The 21,856-nt window shown below is 44.3% G+C and overlaps 1 protein-coding gene across 2 annotated transcripts in view; it reads right to left on the reverse strand.

Moving 5' to 3' along the window:
- Positions 1–1,092: 1,092 nt before the first annotated feature.
- Positions 1,093–21,856, reverse strand: part of PWWP2B (PWWP domain containing 2B) — a 46,212-nt gene continuing 25,448 nt past the window's right edge. For both annotated transcript variants that reach the window (XM_006136627.5, XM_006136626.5), the window contains exon 3: positions 1,093–1,664. In XM_006136627.5, coding sequence (XP_006136689.2) covers positions 1,651–1,664 — 14 coding nt within the window. In that variant the 3' untranslated portion in view covers positions 1,093–1,650. The remainder of the gene's footprint in view (positions 1,665–21,856) is intronic.

Genomic DNA, 21,856 nt, shown 5'->3' on the forward strand with positions numbered 1-21,856 from the left:
GAAAAAGGCAGGCTTTTTTCAAAAGCTCCTGTAAACCTCAAAAAATGACTGCGATTTTACTTTCGAAATGGCGCTTGTTTGAAAAAGCGCCACAACGCAATTATGCAAATGAAGCGTGGGAAATTCAAATCCCCGCTTCATTTGCACTTTCGAAGTGCCTAATTTACATCCCTTTACTGAAAAAGGGATGTAGTCTAGACATAGCCAAAGTGACAGAATAACAGCATAAAAAAATTTAAAATTAACTTTATCCATTTCAGATATATTATATAGGTTTACTTCATATCTAATGGTGCTCATAATGTGTGTGTACAATGGATTTAAGTTTTTTTTTTTTTTTAATATTGTCCCTTTAATATTGGCCACTGGAAACACCACATCCTTACAAACTAATGAGAGTCAAGAAAAAATAGTAAGCTTTTATTTGTCTCTTCCCACTAATATTTCTGGATTAGCAGAATTTAACTGTTTTGTTTTTTTTAATTTTTGCTAAGGTGCCATGGACCTTTTAGCAAAAAGCACAAAATAGTCAATGTTGAAATGACACTTCAACTGATTTCATTCTAGTACATTCAAGTTGCATTAACAGTATTAGGCCCTTTTAAAAAGAAAAATTACTAAAATGTTCTTAGATACTGGAACTATAGGGTTTTTTAATTTATATATATAAATAAATAAAAAAGATCAGATCCAAGTTATACAGATACTGAAAACTCTCAAATGCCACAGTAATTTACTTGGTTTTAAAATATGCTTTAACCCCTTCCTCCTGCAACATTTGAAACAAGTTGCAGTAACAAACCAACATCATTAAGTGTGGAAAAATCCTTTCCTTTTCAGTCAGCATGTATTCTCAATGGGCCAAAAACACCCGTTGAACAGAAAAGTGTGAATGGGAGATTAAATTAATTAATGAACTGCATTAGACAAAAATCCACCTCACTGCATTTAGGGTGAATGCATCTAGAATGTACAGTATGTGATCAGAGATGACAAAGCAGCACAGGCAAACTGAGATAACATGGCAGATTTCTTGTTTATATGCTTGGAATTTGTAGTGTTCTTAATTGATAAGCTCGGCTCTGCAGTAAACATCTTTGAAGAGCTTTAATGTGTGCACAATAATGGCCCCATAATTGTGTTGCACATTTTCCAAGTTTTAATTGACATAAAAGTGAGTCCATTGTATTTAAGACACTACACTGATTTCTTTCTATGGCATGTCCTGCTCCAAGTACATTTCTCAGAATACAGTATAGAATAAAAGTTTTGTAGCTTTAAAATTAACAAGTGTGTGAAATCTGTAAGTAAAATAAGCAGCAGCAATAATTTTTGGGATTTTGTCAAGAGTAGCTAGTTTTAAGTAATAAATACATTCCAAGTTGTGGTATTTACTATTCTCCTAGTATATTGTTTTACTTGTCTATTCCCTTGTTTTAGGTTAGATATCCTTAAGACTTTCCTGTCAGCCTCACACCAGAAGAGTCTCCTAACTCCAGTCCAGGTTCCAGTCACCCTTCACAGATAAGCAGTGCAATGTGATAAGGAAACTCATCCTGCTGTCATCTGCATGGCAACCTCAAGATTCTCCTGGGGAGTATGTCAGGATGTTTACAGACTTCATGAAACTCTAGGAGAACAGCTGTGCTCTTATCTTCTGTTACCTTGAAGAAAGTGAAAGAAGGAGAGAGGTTATTGCAAGTGGCACAGAACTGACCAATATTAGCTGTGAGAGGCTCACCTTTCCTTTACTTCATCTAAATATAGCCTGGAACTCGCCTGGTCAAAATTTGCATAGCAAACTGAAAACATAGCAGATACAGTTTTGTAAGAGCTTCATTGAATTAACAGCTCTAAATAAAAGTCTGAAATAAGCAACAATACTGTTGAAATTTTTGAAGAGTTGTCATTTTAATGGTGAAGAACAGACTAACTGCTAGCTAGCTTCGTATTTAATTCTTAAAACAACTCACTTTTCAGTGTAGGGATACTATAAGTTAACTATATGCGAAGTCCAGCATAAGAGGAGACCTATCTGGAGTTTTAAAGATTCTTATTGTCCATTTTTCCCTTGTGACTTGTACTTCCCAAATATATAAATAGGAAAAATGTTCTTTGTGGACTCCAACCTCACTAACTCTTAAATAAGGAACAGCAGTAATTTAAATTATCAGATGCATGTTTAACATCTGAATCTTCAGATAGAAATGTACATTTTTTATTTTCAAAAGAAAAAAAGTTAAAAATAAAAGCAGCAAGAGATGTTTCCTTCCAGCCACCCACACTCCAGAATGGAAATGAAAGAATCAGAAATGAGTACATTTCATTTAATTTTAAATTCAAATAGTGTTGAAGCAGATAAGACATAGAATGATAGTGAGATATTACTGTTAAATCAGATTAACACAGAGTATTCCCCCTACACCTGTGGTCACCAACCAGTCGATCGCGAGAGGCCTCGACCAGTCAATTGTGAGGCATTCTGGGCCCCCCATTTCCTCCCACCCCCAAGAAGCCCCACTACCTACCTTGAGCAACAATGGAGGTAGTGGCAGTTTCCCATGGGGTGGACAGAAGTCCTAAAGCAGCGCATCACTTCCAGGGATTCCGGAAATGCGCTAGCTGTTTCCTTGCCCCAGCTCCCTGACGTTCTGGGGACTTACTGGGTAAGTCCCCAGAGGCACGCGCTGGGACCTCCCTTCTCTGCGGGGAGGTGGGGGGGGGGGGGGAAGAGTCAGGTCCGGAGGGGGCACGCAACAGAGGCTTCCCTGCTTTGCGTGGGAGGGGGAGACATAAGGGGGCACATGCACGGGCTTCCCTGCTAGGCGTGAGGGGGGAAGTCAGTCCCGGTGCAGGCGCATGACAGGGCTTCCTTCCTCCACAGGGGCGGGGGGCGGCCCCAGAGAGCGTGCGCAATAGAGGCTTCCCTCCGAGGCTGGTGTAGGTGACTCCCTGCCCCTGAACCCTGTTCCCTCTCCCCTGCCCCCAAACCTCGTCCCCTGCCGCAGAACCTTGTCTTTGCCCGCCTGCCCCCGTTTCCTCTCACCTGCCCCCAGCCACAGAACTCTGTCCCCCCTGCTGCAGAAACCTGCCCCCCCTCTGCAGAAACCAGTTCCCACTGTCCCCCTGCCCCCTACTGCAAAAACCTATTCCCTTGCCCCCGCTGCAGAAACCTGCCCCCACTGCAGAAACTTGTCGCCCCCCGGCACCCTGTCCTCCTGCTGCAGAAACCTGTCCTCCTGGCACCCTGTTTCCTCTCCCCTGCCCCCAGCCACAGAACTCTGTCCCCACTGGCACCCTGTCCCCTGCTGCAGAAACCTGTCCTCCCGACACCCTGTTCCCTCTCCCCTTCCCCCAGCCGCAGAACCCTGCCCCCACTGGCACCCTGTTCCCTGCCCCAGCACCGACTAGCACCATTCCCCAGTACCATGTCCCCTGCTCCCAAATGATTTTTCTGTGGGTCAGTGACCCCTGACTCAAGACAGGTTCCCTGCCCTTCTCATAAATAAAGACAATGCAGAAACTTTTTGTGTTTGACATAATATTTTGTTTAAAAATGAAGTCTGGCCAACAAACCCCCAATTGGGGCCAAGCCCCGATCTGGCAGCAACCACTCCTGCACTCTTCCTTTCCCCAGACCCTGGATCTGATCTATCATACACTGGAACCCCCTGCCCTGAGCCCTGCACATACCCCAATCCAGAATCCTGCACCCTCACATCCACAAGCCAGTGGCTTCCTTAGTACCCCAACACTGCCCAGCCTGGAGCCCTCTCCCCGAGCCAGTGTCCCCATCTCCACCTCCTCCTGCATTCAGATTTCCTCCCAGAGCTTAAACCTCTCACCCCTTCCCACACCCAAATCCCTCATTCCCACCCCAGAGCCTACACATCCTGTTTCAACCCAGCGAGGGTACGGCTAGACTGCAGGAGTTTTACAGGATTCTGGAGATATCCCAGAAACACTCTTCTGCATCCAGGGATGTGTTTGTTCTTCCTCTTTTTTTAGAGGAAGAGCAAACGTGCTCTTTCGGTCACCCCTATATTCTTCTTTCCATGAGGAATAAGGGGGCTTCCAAAACAATAGGTTTTTCCTGACATGTGGTCCAGTCTAGACAGGCCAAATGTTGGAAAAACCTTTTCCGAAAGAAGAATTGAAAAAAAAAAAAGCAGCAGTATAAGGACTGGGGATAGCAAGTGATGGAGAGAAGGAGAATAGAGAGGCTTCAAGGAAGGGGCAGGGCAGTAGATCTTGGCTTGGTCTGTCATTTAAAAAGTGATCTTGAGTGTAGAAAGGTTGGAGACCACTGTCCTACACCATTCTTGCAGGCTACCAGCAAGAATCATTAACACACCAGATAGGTAGCTATAAATACTTTCCTCTGCTTAGAGGTGTGGCTTGGACTATCACAACTATTAGAGCTTGTGATATGTACCCATTTTATTGGCCTTCGAAAGTCAGACTAAGTCCCAGAAGCTTGGATTACCTGGTTAGCTCAAAGACTAAATTATGAATGCAAGTGAGTAATCGAGTAGTCAACTACCTGATAAGCCTAAGCTTACTGGGTAGTCAAGGCGACTCCTTGTTTTCCCTCCTGCTTGCTACCTCTCTATCAGAGACAGCGGGGCCGAGTGGGGGGGGAGAGGGACAAGGAGGGGAAAACAGGAGCCAGTGCTGGGAGGAGCCAGCGTAAAAGCCAGTTTCCTGTCAGTACCACCTCCACGATGCTGCCCCTATTAGAGGCAGCAGCTGCCCCTATTAGAGGCAGCAGCTGCCCCTATTAGAGGCAGCAGCTGCCCCTATTAGAGGCAGCAGCTGCCCCTATTAGAGGCAGCAGCTGCCCCTATTAGAGGCAGCAGCTGCCCCTATTAGAGGCAGCAGCTGCCCCTATTAGAGGCAGCAGCTGCCCCTATTAGAGGCAGCAGCTGCCCCTCTCCTCCCCCGGCAGACACAGCCTGCTGGACCCAGTGCAAGCCCGGCTCAGGCTGGTCCAGGACTGCTGTAGCTCTGCATTTTAAATGCAGTAAGAGCCGCCCGGCTTCTACTACATTTAAACTACAGAGCCGCAGCGGGGGTAGCTCCTGGACTGGCACGAGCTGGGATAGATCACCTTCACTACACCGACTATTGGTGTAGTCAATACAAATTCTATCAACTACACAGTTATCTACCTCTTAACTTCCTTTGACTAAACGTAGATGAAGTGTTCCAGTACAAGAGAGAAGCTGTCAATATAATGAGCTTCTAGAACGGTTACTGTGCATCGCTCCAAAGCCTAGAATGTTTGTGGAGTCAGTGCGAAGTGATGGAAACAGCTACAAATATGGCTGAGAGCTCTTTTTGCTCAAAATATCGCCAGGTTCAATCACCAGTATTCACAGTCTGCTACTGTCCAATTTGTTAAGTTCTTAGCCATTTTGACTTTACAAAGTTACACATCTGAGAGCAAGGCATGTATGTGTGTCAAGCCAAGAATTCTAGACCATGAGAGGTAACATTCAATCATCTTACTCAGATCATTTCTATGCACTAGTTTGACTGGTTGAATGGAAAAGATTGAACGGATAGATTATTTGGCCCAAGTACTGCACCTATGCAACACTTTCAGCTACTCATATGTAATACAGTCACAATATTTAAAATGCTGCATTCCTCCCCCTCTGATATGAACAGCATGTGCTAAGATTATTAGGCAGAAGATAGGATTGTGGAACCTGTTATCTGGCCTGCAGTAGTCCTGGGCAGAAGGCCATATCAGTAGGAGGGTTTTATTTGTTTAATGGAAGAGGCAATATCTAACAAGGCTAAGATTTTACCTGGAAGTCCTTGCAACTTTGCCTGCCATTCTGTTAGTAACGCTGCTATGCAAGCTGTACTGAAATTGTGCTGCAATACCTCAGCAGGATCAGTGAGTGGCCTTAAAAACTTACATAGCTATTTAAACACGCACCCTTTAAGACTGGAGTAAAACTGGTTAAGAATAGAGACGGATCAGAGCAAGTCAGGACATCCTGTTGACAAAGGGTGGGTGAAAACATCTGAGGTCATCCACAAGTTTTTTAAACATTTTCCTCTAGAGAAAACAGGTCACCACACATGAACTTCAAAAGTAATTCAATAAAGTACTAGTACTAAAATCATGATCAGTCCTAGCTCAAATAAAATTATACTATCAGTAGAATTCCACGTTTACCTTTCTGATGGCTAATGGGAACCAATGCAATATCATAGCTTAGGTGGAAGATTTTTTTTAAAAGCCTTAGAGTTGATGTCCAAAAGTTGGATCATGAAAAGAAAAATCCATTATATAATGTTTTAATTGGCTTAAACAATTATTACATTTCCATGCACTGCTAAAAATGCATCAAAGCCTCCTGTTAGCATGAGAAGCTAAAAGTGAAACTGACCTGCCTATCCTTGCTGTCCAAGGTGACTGAAAACCCCCCCACAAACAAAAAAACCCCAAACCAAAAAAAAAATCCCCCAACCACCCAAAAACAAGACAAAAAAAATCCACCCCACCATATTCTGTAAACATGATAAAAAGCTAAACTTTCAAAGTTGTGAATTATTAAAATACTGTTAGTGATAAGAATTTTGTTTAAGTCACTTTGACATCGCTATCAAACACCAATGCTAAAGCACCTTATTTTTCAAGAAAGTCTGTAGTCAGAAATTTAAGGTGCATTTTCAAAACTTAGCTACTTCACAGAATAGCCTCAAGGAATACACAAACCTACTGAAAATTACTATGAAAAGCACACTGGGGCCTAGAAGATGTGCACAATTTGAAACAAAATACAATAGGTGGAATTCTGAAAAGTAACACTTGGGAAAATCCCATCCAACATAGGAAGCATAAATACTTGGCTACTGGATACAGGCAGCCTTTATGTTTGCCTTAAAGAAATAAACGCAAGTTTATTCAGACTGGATATTCCCACACTAAGTTCATAAATAAAATAAACTTAATTATTTTGTGGTATAGGAGGATGTATTAAGCACACAGACTGAATTTCTGGGTTGAATTTTGGAAGAATTACTAACAAAACCCTCAAAAAAACCAGATAGTTGTGTTAGAGCAGTGGTCCCCAACGCGGTGCCCGTGGGCACCATGGTGCCCGTCGGGCCATTTCTGTGCGCTCGCCGAGTGATCGGGGCTGGCCCCGCCCCGGGTGCATGGCACAGGGGCGGCGCCAGCCTCGGGCGCGCAGCACATGGACAGCCCCGCACCCCGGCGCACAGAGCATGGGCTGTGCTGGCCTCGGGAGCACGGTTTATGGGCGTCCCCCCGCCCCTGGGCACGCGGCACAGAAGCAACGCTGGCCCCAGGCGCACGGGTGCTGCCGGCTCCTGGGCGAGTGGCACAGGAATGGCGCCAGCCCCGGGCATGAAGTGCATAGGCTGTTCCACCCCTGGGCGTGCAGCACAGGAGTGGCGCCGGCCCTGGGAGTGCGTTGCATGGGTGGCGCCGGCACCGGGCATGTGGTGTATGGGTGGCCCTGCCCCCGGGCCTGTGCGCGGCACCGCCCCCCAGGCACGTGTGCGGCCCCGCCCCCAGGTGCTCAGCACATGAGTGGCCCCACCCCCGGCAGTCCCAAAAGTTTGAGGACCACTGTGTTAGAGGATTTAATCCTGTTGGAGGTTTGTTGTATATGTCCACTTGATGTAACATGCATTGAGGTTTAAATATGTCACTTTTTTCTTCTGCCTAGTCCTGCTTTGCATCTGGGTGATGTTATGTCACTCTGTTAAAGCTGCTTAAAACATTCCTCCCCATGGAAAAAAGTCAAACACAGTAGTTGGGTCAGTGTCATGTTCTCAGAATTCTTTGGCATTTAAATATACTATATTATTTTGATACCTTCAGAAGCGCCACCAATCCTCACTCTAATTCTATTTCATAAAGAAATATCAGATACCACATAGCTGAATGAAATCCAAAAGTTAAAACTAACACTAATATTTCAAGGCCAAGCTTATTATTGAAATGACAAGTTGACACTTAAAATCACCAAAGATAACTTATTAATAAATCTGATTTTCAGAGGACTGATAGTTCACTACTTTCTAAAGAGAGTGGGGACAGCTAAAAATCACTGGGACCAAAAATATTGGCCAAAAAGTTATGGTCACTCTTTTCTTCTTTACTAATCAGACACACATTAAAACAGGCCTAGGCAAAAATACAGCCCGTGGGCAGAATACAGTCCATGGATGCTACAAGGAGTCCTAGGCAGGCTCCCTAATTGCCTTGCCCCACTCGCACGCCATTCAGAAACACAACTATGGGGTGTTTTTTCTTTAAAGAAGAAGGGTGGAAAGCTTTAGGAGCTGCTCCTGCTCCCAGCACAATCCTACTGGCCGATTTCTGGTGAGAAACTGGCCAATGGGAGCTGCCTGTTTCAATAATAGGCAGCCACGAAGAACAAGGGGTTCCAGAGCACACGGCTGCAGTCTGTGTGGGGCTGGAGCAAGCAGGGAGGCTGATTCAAGAACGGCTGGCTGCTGGCTAGTAAGTCTCCTGGCTGCATCCTCCTTCTGGTACCCCAGCTCCTTCCTTTCCCAATCCTGTACCCTCCATTCTATATACCCAAATCCTCTGGGCTAAGCCAGCCCTGGCTATGTCTTGAAAGTTAATAATAGGTCCCTGAGCCCCTCTGGATATCACATAGAATGATTCAATCTCTGTCATTGGTTACTCTTCCTAATCCTAGGTTCTCTATCCTCCGCAACAGCAAAAGCGATAGCATGCCCTAGATTACTAATGTTGTGCTCACAAGTGCTGTGATTTAAGATCTCTAATTAAAAATGTGCGTTTATGTAAGCAACAACAGTTACATAGAAACAAGTGGTTATAACACAAAACAATCATAAAAACCACACAAATCTGAGCCTACACCATAACAGTTGACTCACATTTAATAAAGTAGGTTCTCTTTCCCACCCCAAGTTCAGCATGTTACAGAGCTGGCTGGCTTCACAGGAACAAGGATACAGTTTTTCATAGATCTCCACTCCTCAAGATGTCGTCTCAGTGAAAGGATGCTAAGGATCTTTCTTCTACTTCCCTGGTACTGAATGGGACTTTTGTCTTTATGTTTACTCTGTCTGTGACTATTAGTGGGGGTTCTTTAACCTCCATGTTGTTTTGACTGTTGCAGTTTTCTATTTTCAGTTGGTGATCTTGGAGAAAGATTAGACAAATGATCCTTGCATGGTATCGCTGACTAACCAAGATGAGGAGGAGGGGAAAGCAGAGAAGGAGAAGGATGGGCAGAGTATGTTTTTAGGTGAGAGATTACATGTGGGAATATATGGAGGTGGAGTATAGTAAAAGAATCCTAGTTCTTCCTCAGGTATTGAACCCAGACTCACTACTGGAAGCAATTGCATAAGTATTGCTAGCAGCGATATATTAATGAGCAGAGTGCCATTGAGACTGAAAAATCTCCCCTCCCCCCCAGAGGTAGATTCTTCATTCAGGCAGGTTGGCATGAGAGAAAGAGAGAACACTCACCACTTCCTTTTTCACTGTTCTTGGCCACGCTAATATATGAAAGCCCTGGAATCATGCTGCCCCTTGTGGGATGGCAATGGAGAAAGCAAATGGAGCCGTTAAAAATAGCTAAGATAATCACAAGACCAGTTGCCTAAAGATGATGGGAAAGAAGAGGGTCCTGGGAACAAGGCATTCTCCCACCCCCATCTATTTAGGTGGCTTCTCTCTTCACACTCTGCCATCATCTGGCAACATTGCTTTGTCTGCACCAGGGAAATATTACACAAAAAGTTTCTTACTTTTTCCAATGCTGGTTCAACTCTAAAGGCTTTAGCCCCAATACTGGCAGCCTATGGGCTACCTTCAGCATTACAAATGCCAATAAAGCCCATTTCCAGCATAATAGGAAGATGTGGTACGTGGGGAGGAGGGACAGCACCCACCAAGATCAATTTATATGAGAGCATCCACTGTAGCCAACAGTGCTGGAGCTGAATGGGCATTGGCAGCAATGGAAATTTTATATTTTCACTCATGCGGACAGGGCTTGTGCCTGTGAAGGCCCAAACTCAATATTCTCTAGCCACATCATTGCTCCATTATGGGCTGAAAAGTGAGGGGGGAGTCCTTTCAGAGGGATTTTCTGATGTTTGTAAGTGGTGCAGTTACCGACATTCTGCTTGTAGTCACAGAAGCATAGGGTTGGAAGAGACCTCAGGAGGTCATCGAGTCCACCCCCCTGCCCAAAGCAGGGCCAATGTCAATCCTTATAGATCATGGAGTATTTCCCCTCACACTAAAGCCTACAGAATTTCATCTATCTGCCTCCACTTTTTTCTAGGAAGGCAGTTGTTACAGTACATCATGGACAGCACAGATCAAAAGGATTAATCTCTTTGGGCCCAAAGAAAGCAGTTTCCTAGAGAGATTCTTGATCTGTACCATGTCTGGCTGGAGCCTCAAAGACTTACTTGTTTTAAAGAAAGTGCAAAGTATGAACTGAGACTATTTTAATCCCCATGATTTATTCTGAAACCTCAGGGCTCAAATCTTACAATTCTCCTTCTCCTGGAAAAGAACAGGCTGAAGAGGCTTCCTGGACTAACACCACTACAGATATGCTGGAGTGCACACTCATCACTGGGACCAGTTAGACAAATTTCCAAGTGGTTTCTTCTCTCCTGCACTTGCTCTTACATCTTCCTCATTCCAAGCAACATGAATACTAGATGGAATCACTTGTTTGGTTGGAAGTTAATGGGAGTTTTGAAGGCTATGTTTTGAGCCTTCTCCTTTGCCCCCAGTAGTTTACTTCAGAGGGATATTTTCCATCCATCATCCAGTTCGTGAACAGTTACTCTCACACAGCCTTGCCAAATCCATTTTCTCCAGAGGGAGGGAGGAAGGGAGGGAGAAAGAAAGAGAGAAAGAGAGAAAGAGAGAAAGAGAGAATATTCAAGGCTTGCTTTTTCCTACAGCTTTGAGGTGAAGTGAAACCACCAACCTCTGCCTGCAAATCCCAGATGAAATCAAGAGTATCCAGTTCAGGGAAGAGATCAAAAGAGAGTCTCAAGATCTCCTTGAAGGTGGATCAGGTATCATTCTCTTCCTTCCCCTTCCATCAGCAACAAGATTTCCTAAACTCTCAGCTTCTCAAGTAGAAATACACTGGGGGTGAAGAGTAGGACAAACTCTGTCAAAAAGGGGGAAAAAATGAAGGGGGGAATGGAGGTAGGATCGTTCAATTTTGATTAATGAGGTAATCAAGTAGTCGATGGAATTTCCATTGACTACTCGATTAGTTGATGGGGGGGAATGCTCACGATCCCTCTGCGCCTCTGCCTTTGAAATGTACAAGAGCTACCCTTGGTACATTTCAAAAGGAGAGGCGCAGCAGTGCAGACCCCGCACCAGTAGGGACTGCATCAGTCCCCACTAGCATCATTTCCCCCACTGCACCTCTGCCTCCCCTGTTCCCTCCCACAGAGACGGTGCTGGGGGGGGGGGGGGACCGGCTTTTAAGCTGGCTCCCCCCCAGCACCTGCTCTCCCCCTTGGTGCCTCTGATACAGAGGCAGCAAGGGGCAGGGAGGACGTGACTAATTGAGTAGTGACTCAACTATCTGATAAGCATAGGCTTATCTGGTAGTCAACTAGTTGACTGGTCGCTTACATTCCTAAATGGGGGAGGGAGAAGAGGCATGCAGCAAGAGCAAATAATCTAAGAGCCATTGTTGGAAGTGCCCAGAGAAAGAGTTAAACCAACATAAGTATCATGAATTCACTTTTTTTGTCATAGCAACCTTCCTTAACATTAAGAACAGATTTTTGGAACTGGCTTCAAATCCCAGTGCAGCAATACACAGTTCACCAGGAAGTACAGGCAGACATGTCTTCATTAGCATTAACAGTCATCACCCCCAATAGGTATTTATTAAATCAAGTCATTTAATTCCTTTTTTTTGGGGGGAGGGGAGGTTTACTTTGCTTTTTACTGCAAATAGTAACCCAGGTTTCTCAGATCCCCCCAGTTTGTACCCCAGCGCCTCCTAAGTTTTTGGGCCTAAATCATGACACCTCTCAGTAAACTGGCCAGGAATCTAGATGTAACAAGTTAGCTTACTCAGGAGTCAAACCAGTCCCATCACTACATTTCATTCCCCTCCACCAGGAAGTTTGCATAAGACAGACACTCTCAGAAGATTAGACAGTATTTAACACAGTCCAACATGCACTAAGGAAACCGTTAAACCACTTGGAAGTGTCCATTCCTTCAGAATATTAATCAGTTCTTGAAGTTCAGTAAAAAGACATTGCTCCCTCCTTCTGGAAAAACACGAGTAACCAGTGACCAGACAGTTACTAGACTGATTCAAGGCAGCTGATAGCTCTGAGCCTTTCCAGCACAGATACTAAGCAGCCAGAGAATTTATTATCCTTTTGCCCTAGTACAGATGACTCATGTTCATTTACATAGGGAATACAAATCATACCCAAGGAACTGCATGGGGGCGGGGGGGGGGGGGGGGGAGGAGATGTCAGTATCTTGCCACATTTGTCATCTAAATCCAGAACTTGAAGAGTTTTCCTTTCCCACAAGCCTACTTGTCACAGGGTAGCACTGGCCCTTTAAATAGGGAGGAGGCCAGTGCACTTGTGACCATCAGCTAACATCCAGTTGGGGTATAAGGCAGCACCTGGGCCTTGTGCGCAGGAACTATGCAAGTTAAGTCTAAGAATCAGCTAAAAAAGAGCCTGTTCCCTGGCAGTAGGGGAACAGCCCAGGAGGCCTAGGTGGTGAAGAAGAAGATTCTGAAGCAAGAGCAAGTTCCCTGGGAAGCACCCCTGAAAAGGTCCATGCAAAAGGGCTGGGTGCCAGGAAAGCGAGGAAGGATGTGAGCCCTTCAAAGCCCAGGGCAGGCAAATATTACATTCTTGCTTTGTTTGAGCTTTTGAACACTAATAGGAGACTCCAGCAGGAAGTTGGAGAGCTCTCAAGTTTGACAGGAACAATTGAGGGTAAGGAAGAGTCTGAAATCACAGAAGGTGGCACAGCCAGATCCTTTTAAGTTGTGGTATTGAGCTTTACTTTATTTGAGGCGTCCACCTTAGTAACAATCCACTGCATATTCCACTCTTTTGGAAAGCTATTCTTGAGGAGTTCTGAGGAAGACAGGGATGCCTGCTGGGCCATCCCATCCCAGGATGGGACACACTCAGATGGTAGCCTACAACATGACTATTCAGAACTATATCCCAATGGCCTGAGGAGTCACAATCATCAGAGAAGCATGAGCAGATTACTGCTGCCAGCTATGCTCTTTGCGGACATGGAAAAGCAATTTCCACTGCTGAAAAGGCTAGTTTTGTTTCATCTTGGGAAGGCATGAATTCTCCATAAATGAATAGCTGAAGCTCCACACTGACTCACCCAGAAAAGAGTCTTACAGCCTGAGTGCGAGAAAGATATTTCAAACACCAAGTATGAGAATACACAATAGAGATCCAAATTACTAGCTTATGCAACAATATTTTCAGTAGCTTCTCTTAGGAAAAGCTCAGATACACACAATCACAGTTAAAAGAGAAAGGTGCAAAATGAAGGCACATGTAGAAGGTCGAACTATAAATGGTACTTTCTAACCTACTTTAGTTCATTTTTTTTTTAAACACAAACCCAAACAGGCACCTGATCAAGTCCCTCTGGTTTTCGGGATTGATGTAGGCAGGCATTGTCTTTCACCAATATTAGTAATCCTGTCACAATGTCAGTTACGGGCACTAGTGTGGAAGACACAAAGAAAGGGATTAAGAGACTTGCACGCAGCCACTGCCCAATGAAACAAAAATCTTTAAATCATTCTGTTCCGATTCATGCCAGATTAAAAAACAATTAAAAAAATTTCATTGATGTTAACAAAACATTAATAAAAAAAGAGGACTACCACCAATATACCACGTAAGTGTGAAAATTATCTATGCATAACTTCAGCCCTTCACAAACAAGTCCCATGTGACAGCAACTGTAGTACAACTAATATTTCTATTTTTACTATCACATGTCCAAGTCTCCTCTCTCCTTCCCCAACAAGTCTCAAGCAATGTATCCACGAAGTTGGTTCTGGACTTTAAAGAGACATTCAAGCTATTTATATTGTTTACTTGTGAAGCATTTACTTTGAGGTGTGACTTGGCAACAACTGTTTTTAGTGAAACATTTAAGCAGACTCCTGGAGAGTACAAGGTATAAAAATAAGCCTTTGACCCTGACTGCAGGGCATCCTAAAGATAATGTGCCTTCCTTTCAGAATGGCCTCATCTCCTATTCATAAAGGCCACTTGACACTCAAGTCCCATCTCAGAACAGTTCTGTCCCTGAAATAATCCTGTTCACTTCACTAGCTGCAATCACTGTACATGTAAAAAGAGAAACCCAATTAAATGAAGTTTCTCTCTTCATCTTATATATGGTGCCTACACTTTGACTGTAATGCAGGTGTCTGACTAAAGGAAAGCCTCAAGAAGTTTGACTTGCGCAGTTTACAACTGTCAAACTTCGTCAACTAAGTTTGTAAATTCCTTGAACTGCAGCCACAAACTGATCAAGAATTTTACTGAGTAAGGGTTCTTGTGATTTGGAGAACGGATAGATTTGCCCTCCTGCCTTGGTGCGACGTGCAACTGCCATTCAGGTCCTATATCTGAACTCAAACAGGAGAGCATTTTGGTCCTGGGGAATTGATCACATTCTTAAGCATGGAGCTCATCTGCTGGCTCAGCTTACAAACTGCACTGGCCAACTGTACAGTTAATTCCTACTCAGCGCTGATTGGCTTGCTCAGAGAGCCATCATGTCTGACAGCTTCTTCAGCAGATCTCATCAGCACCTTCATTCAGGCTGAGCTAGCGAAAGTTCCCAAGATACATTTTCCCTGCACAGCTAGCTGGCCTTTAGCTGAGGAACTTTGCTGGCGAGGCTTTACTAGCTCTGTTTTCTGGAACTTTGCAAGCACACCAGCTCTAAATGTTGCTGTAGTCTGCTTAGTCTGGAGTTAAAACAGATTGCAGCACGGCCTAGGAGCATCACTATAAAACTGAAAGGCTTAATCTCCTTCAGCAGCTGAACTTGTAAATTCTTGTAAGTATAGATCGCTCCAGTTTGCTAATAGGGCCCCCCCCCCCCCGAGCACTTAGAGCAGCGATGGGCAACTTAGGCTAGTGAGTGGGCCGCATGAGAGGCCCTCTCTCTCAGTGGGTCATAAGTCTGCCATAACCAAGAGGGCCTCGCAGGATAGAATAGTTCTGCTCACTGTGCTTGCATATGTAGAATTTGTGGGGTGTACTGAATGAACTGAAGCAGCACTGATGTGATGCAGAGGGAATGCACTGCTCTCACTATCAATGTTGTGTGCAATCAGTACACACCTCACTTCATGTGCCCTTGCTGAACGCTGGCAACCCCAGGTGTGAGCAACAGTAAACAAATGTCTTGCAGCCCACACACAGAACCCCTGCATGCAGCTCATGGATTGCCCACCACCTATTTGGAGTGTGCAGCCCTCTTAAATATTCTACAGCTGGGGCCCACAACTATTCCATACTATGAACCACAAACTGGGAGGCCCATAGACAAGACCATCTCAAAATCTGCAATCAGAGGCTGTGTCCTGTCCATCTGCAACGCTTCTTTCAGCTGGAAAGATGAGAGCCAGCAAGCACTCTGCAGCTAACCAGCTCTGGAGACCACAATCTGGAAGCCCACAGCTCCTGGGCAGCCCTGCAATCTCAGACATGTATAATGTATTTTAAGGCCTTCCCCTGCCTCAAATTTAGCTCCATACATATGCTGACTTAACTGTTTGCATATGAAGTTTGAGGTTTCAGATCAGCTGTGAGAGTTGGTCAGAGACTAAGCATAGAAAGTTATGGCCTAGAAAGTGAATGTTTCAGAAAGTCATTTCACATGAAAACAGCGTTGTTACAATGTTAATGACATACTGCCACCACCACTTCTAGTCACAAAGCAGTGCTGAATGTGTCTCAGTCACAGGATGGATGGCCCCAATAAATGAAATAGCACCTGTTCTGGGACTGCAGCAGCACTTGAAGTAGTGTGAGCTAAATACAACCAGGCAGGCTGGACCCAGCACGTGCGCATTTCTATGTGGCCCACTCAGTTGATTAATAGAGTGAAACAGCAATGTGGGCTCAGCTGCCCCTTCTCTCACCTTGCTTGTCCTGCAGCTAAGTTGCTTCCAGGACCCTCTGCTAGCCATGGGAGGGTAGGGGGGGTGCAGAGGAGAGGGAAGTGCTGAAGTCAGGGTGTGACTGTCCCATAATTCATCTTTGCAGAGTAGGGGTCAGGGAGAGGGACACACACAGGAGAGTTGCTCCAGTCTGAAGTACTGAAAGTGACTGAGCCGAGTGCCAGTGTTAAGAGGCAGTGCACTGTTTCTAAGGTTTCTCTAGCAGCTAGTGCTCTCACACTTTCCCCCCCCCCCCCCCCCAAATACCCACTCTCTGCAGAGCAGAGGAGGGGGAAGACAAGGAGCAGAACAGCTTTCCCAGTTGTAAAAAAGAGACAGCACATGGCAACCCACAGAAACTTACCCAACAGCAGCCAGCACACACACTGTGCCATTGCTCTCCCAGTCTTTGTGCCACTGTCTCACGTGCACAGAGTGTCTCATGCACACTCACTCTCTAGTCCCAACCCTGCCCTTTCCGCCCAAGGCCTTTTACAGCCCTGGAGCTGGCCCCTGACCACTTCCAAAATTCATGGATCCTCCCCCGCAAAAATCATTACCCCTCCCTAACCTGGAAGCTGTCTGTTATCTGCTGCTCTGCAGTCAGGAGCTGTGCTCCCATAAGCACTGACCCCACCTCATTTAAAATCATGAGCGGTCAGTGATGGGGATGTAGGAAAAGGTCAGATTTCTCTCCTTTAGAGATTGCTGTGCTGCCATTGGGAGCGTTTCTCACAGCTTGAGCAGACAGACAGGCTACTTTTGCTTGAGCTAGCAGGCTGAAAGACAGCACATTAGCCGGGATGGCACAGGCGACAGATCAAACAAACTGCCCGTGGACACACCGAGAGGACCTGCGTCGATTTGTAATCAGGTGGTGAGGTCTGAGATACCACCTGTGCCACTCCCAACAGCTGCACCAGTTTTAATGTGCTAGTGAACATCTGTGAATTGGGAAACATACTCCAGCTGAAGTGTAAATATATCTTCTGAGAGGATAGGCAAGCCCTAAAAATTCAATGTCCTCCTGAATACATGGAGGATACAGAAAAGAAGCAGCTCCCCTTAAAAGGAGTGGGGGCATGGGAAGGACAATATACGTACTTCATTTTTGCAGCTTCTAATCTTAGGGAGACACAACAAGTCAGAAGCCTTTTCCAGGAAAGAAGCTGAGGACAGGGAATGGCAGGAAGGCAGGGATGTGAATGGTTAACAGGTGATGCTTATCAGTTCCAGTTAACTGGTGGGGACAGAGCAGTCTCCCACCTGCTGTGGGTAGGGGGCTACTCTGGTCATCCAGAGTAACCTCTGTCCATGGGGGCCCAGGTACCCCAGCAAGCTGGGAGGAATGCTCCCCAACCCACGTCCCCTTTAAATCAGTTAAGCAAAGTTTAGTCAGTTAACCCATTAAACAAGATTTTACGTCCCTACACGTAGGGATTCAAATAAGCATCCGAATGTTTGGAAGTTAAACCAAATATAATAAATTCACGTTCTAATATTAAGGCAGTCACACTACCTGAAATTCATTATCTTTCTTTCTTGCTGCTAGAATTACAATGAGAAAAATCTATGCACCACAAGACTAAGAAATACAGGAGCTTTTTATTGTGGTGATAAAGGTGATTACTGTTCAGGAAATCAATATTCCATGAATTTGCTTGATGTGTAAAATCTGAGTTGAGAAAAATGCTACATGCATTTGTAAAATTAAGTTACATGAAACATGTTTCTATCTAGGTAGATATAGACTGCACCACTCTCCCTCCTCCCTCGATAATATATCTTCAGTGGTTTTGTTTCTGATGTTAAAGGAAGCCAGTTTTGCTGAAGACTCATTTCTCCATTAATATCAACTATCAGTGGCTCTTAAATGCTGTCAACACTAGTGAGGAACTCCTACAAGAGGGCTGGGGGAGAATGTGGAATGATTTTTATAAGCCAAGTCAATAAATATAACTTGGTTACATCCTTTGAACCAGATCTGTTTTTGCTCAAGTAATCTAAAAGTGGCAGAACCAAGAATTGCTGTAAGCTTGCTTATAAGTAAACTATGCCAGAAGTAATAGCAGTGCAACTTCTACCCCACTTGGGACTTGTGCAAGTGCATTCAGGCTTGCCTTTATTCAAGACAAATCCAGATACATACTTGCCATCTTTCACAGATTACAGTTTGAGGTGATATCTTCTCACACTTTTCTCCCACTTCCTTTACCCCCAAGGATGTCTGCATTTAAAAGCAATCTGGACAAAAAGACCTGATTGCATTTTGGCTCCCAATCATCAGTAAGCCCTTCCTTTTACAATAGGGGTAGGCAATAATTTTACTGCGATCCACGCCAAGATTTTGGAAAGTGGTTAAGGACCGCACTCTTCCAGGATATTAATGCAGGAGATGTGGGGTCTTGGATGGAGGATGGGTGCAGAAGGGAGACTGGAGTCTGGGAGTTTGGGTGAAGGAGGCGGTTGTGACCTAGGGCAGGGGACTGGAGCGCAAAGGTTCAGGATGTGAGCTAGGGTAGGAAGGGACTGTGATCCAGGACAGGTGATTCGGGTGCCAGATCTGGGAAAGGATATGGGTGCAAGAGGGGGACCGAGGGTTTGGGTACGTTGAGGGCAGGGGGAGCGGAGGACAGAAGGTTAGGACAGGGAGGGGTTGGGGTGCCAGAGGCAGGCTGTGGCCAAACCAGACTGCCTGCCTGCCAAGCTAAGGCTTGCAGAGCTTAAAACATTTCCCAGCCAGCCATCCTGCCTGCTTGCCTGGCCATGCGCTTCACTGAATAACTGAGTCGAGGAGAGGAGGCGTGGTTCTTCTTGGCTGCCTGTTATCAAACAGTCAGCTCCCATTGGCTGGTTTGAAACAGTGTTTCTGCATGGTGTGCAGGTCTGCGGGGCAAGCAGGGGAGTCTGCCTGGGGCTCCCTGCTGCCTCTGTGGGCCAGATCTGGTGGCTTGGCAGGCCGGATGTAGCCCACAGCCATATTTTGCCCACGTCTGTTTTACAACATGGCCTTTGGTAAAATGCTCTACAGAAGAATTCAAAAAGGCCTTCTGAAAATAGAGGTATAGATTTAAGGTTAAATGTCATCCACTATTCTGATTCTCCCATTATTTTCAGAACTTACATAAGTAATTTTCAGTAACAGTTATTAAGGCCTATACTCTTAAAAGCAAAGTCAACCATGCTGGTCTGAGTTTTAATCCTTACCAACACACCACTGAAGTCTGCATATTACAAGCATTTAGTTACAGTGCAACAGACTTTCATGAAGCCAGCAGTTATCAAACAGCAAATTATGCTTATATATTAATGACAGCTGCAAAAATGCATTGGAACATGTTTAGTGGGAGATTTTTTTCCTCGCTATCTGCTGAATCAAGAGTGTCTTATGAAATTGCATTTTACGGGTTACTACTCTGCCTAGTCTTTTCCTGTGGTCGTATTTTTACTGGCAATTTAATGATCAGGTTTCAACTCTCCACCCATGAAGTACACTTCGCAGGGGAAGCAAAAAGTAGGGCTAATTAAACCTTGCTAACTGAAAACTTTGTTTTGTAATAGTTGGTTAAACAAATGCATTCACATATGGTCAGTATTTGATCAGCTTTAGTTTTAAGTGAATTCACACATTCAGCTTATTTTGCATTTGTAGACAATCTACTGATGTCTTCAGTAACTACCCTGCATGTTCTTCAGCCCCTGCAGGCCGGAAGCCATGGAAGAGATTGCAGAAGGTTAACAGTAGAACACTTCTGACAGGTGAATGACTGTTTGAATTTGACCATACAAATTTCTTTCATTGTAAACAAACACGTGATTCTATTAGATTTTTGGATGTTGTTTGTAAACAGATCCCCCTTTAGAACTACTACTGAGACCATTTTTGCAGTGGCACAAAAAGTGTGACTACAAATATGTATACATAATCTTATTAAAGTATCATATCAGAGAGACATTAAAAAAAAAAAACTGCCACCTCTGAACATCCCTCAAAATCCAGAGACAGTTTGATTTACAACACAAACAAGTTGTTTCTGGCACCACTGATTGTAACTGTAATTAAGCCAGCATGAGCTATAGCAACTATAAAATGGGAAAAAAGTCAGTTACCAAAAAGTGGTGTGAAGACGTCAGCTCTCGCTCAAGAAAATTCTCAGAGAGCACTGGATCTCTGTTTCAGGCAAGGTATTCAAATAAGGTATAATGAGCAAGTTGCTTTCACAAACTGATGCATGTCAAAAATTATAACATGATGGGGGGGGGGGAAGAGGGAGGCACAAACAAGCATATTCAGTGTAGGAGCAGTACAATGTACTGGAAGACATTGTCACATTGCAGATCCAAGTAATAACAACCTCTGATCTTTTGCCCCTTTCCCTCCTGACAAGTTATCAGATGTTGATAGCTACCCCATGGTCAGTATCGAATTATTTTGTAGTGCAGTTATCAGATAGTTGTTGACAACTGTTAGTATTTTCTTGTGGTGACCAACAGATAATTTTACCAGAGAGACTGAAAAGGTAAGTCAGATAAGGCACATGGATAAAGAGGCAAAAATTAATTTCACAAATGCAGTAAGGCTTTACTAAACTGAATTCAGTTTTTTACCTAGGAGAAGCAAGGAATTTGGCACAATGGTCATGGTGTAAAGAAAGAGTGAGAATTCTGGGTCTATATTATATTCAAGTAAATGAGCTGGTGACATCTGATGGAGGATGAAAGAACATCCAATGTGTGTCAGTTTGTTTTTGGAGATTTAACTCTACAAAACGAGTTTGCAAAAATAGTCAGCAGAATTTCCCTTTAATTTTCTTCAAATCAAACCTGGCCACCTTGGGATTGTACAAACATTTACTATTTCAGTCCCAATATCTGAAGTGTGGAGTCAGATACTGATATAACCATGATCAAGCTTCTTTATGCTAGAAACTTGGGGGGGGGGGGAATTATACATTTCTGAAGTTAGGCAAATGAAGGAAATATGAGACAAACTAATGAACCAATACTGAGTTCTATGGGAGCCAGAGCACAAAACTAGATTTTAATAAAGGAAAGACTTAAATCACAATTCTGATGCAGAGGAAAAAAATAAGTTTCTATCCTGGTTTAACAATCTTTCACTGGGGTGCCAAACTGTAAATGTCATGGATGTGGTCTTGTTTAGCTGAACAGCCACTACTAGCAGCATGCCAAGAGATAAATCTTGATCTTATTCAGTGTCACTGGCAGTTTTGCCACTAACTTCAGCTGGAGCAGGGGTAGACTTTACAAAATGGAGATCACAATTAAAATAATAAAAGCAATTTAAAATTATAAGATGTAGAATAAACTTAAACACTGAAAACTGATCACAACAGATATGCATATTACAGCTTAGAAGGGAGGGGAAAAGCACCGCTTTTTCAGTCACACAGGAGAACCAATAATATGCTCTCAGCTGTTCCTAAGAAGTGATTTCTTTGTTGATGTCTTTCCACTATCTCTCAGTAGTACTCAGGCTATGGTACTTTCAGGAAATCATCAGAGAAAAAGAAACCAAGTGTTTCGTTCTCAGCTTCAGGACAAATGGTCTGATGCAGTTTAGTTAATAATAATAAAAAAAAGTCAGA

Source organism: Pelodiscus sinensis, chromosome 8 (assembly GCF_052426305.1).
Source record: "Pelodiscus sinensis isolate ZL-2025 chromosome 8, ASM5242630v1, whole genome shotgun sequence".
Classification (NCBI taxonomy): Eukaryota; Metazoa; Chordata; order Testudines; family Trionychidae; genus Pelodiscus; species Pelodiscus sinensis.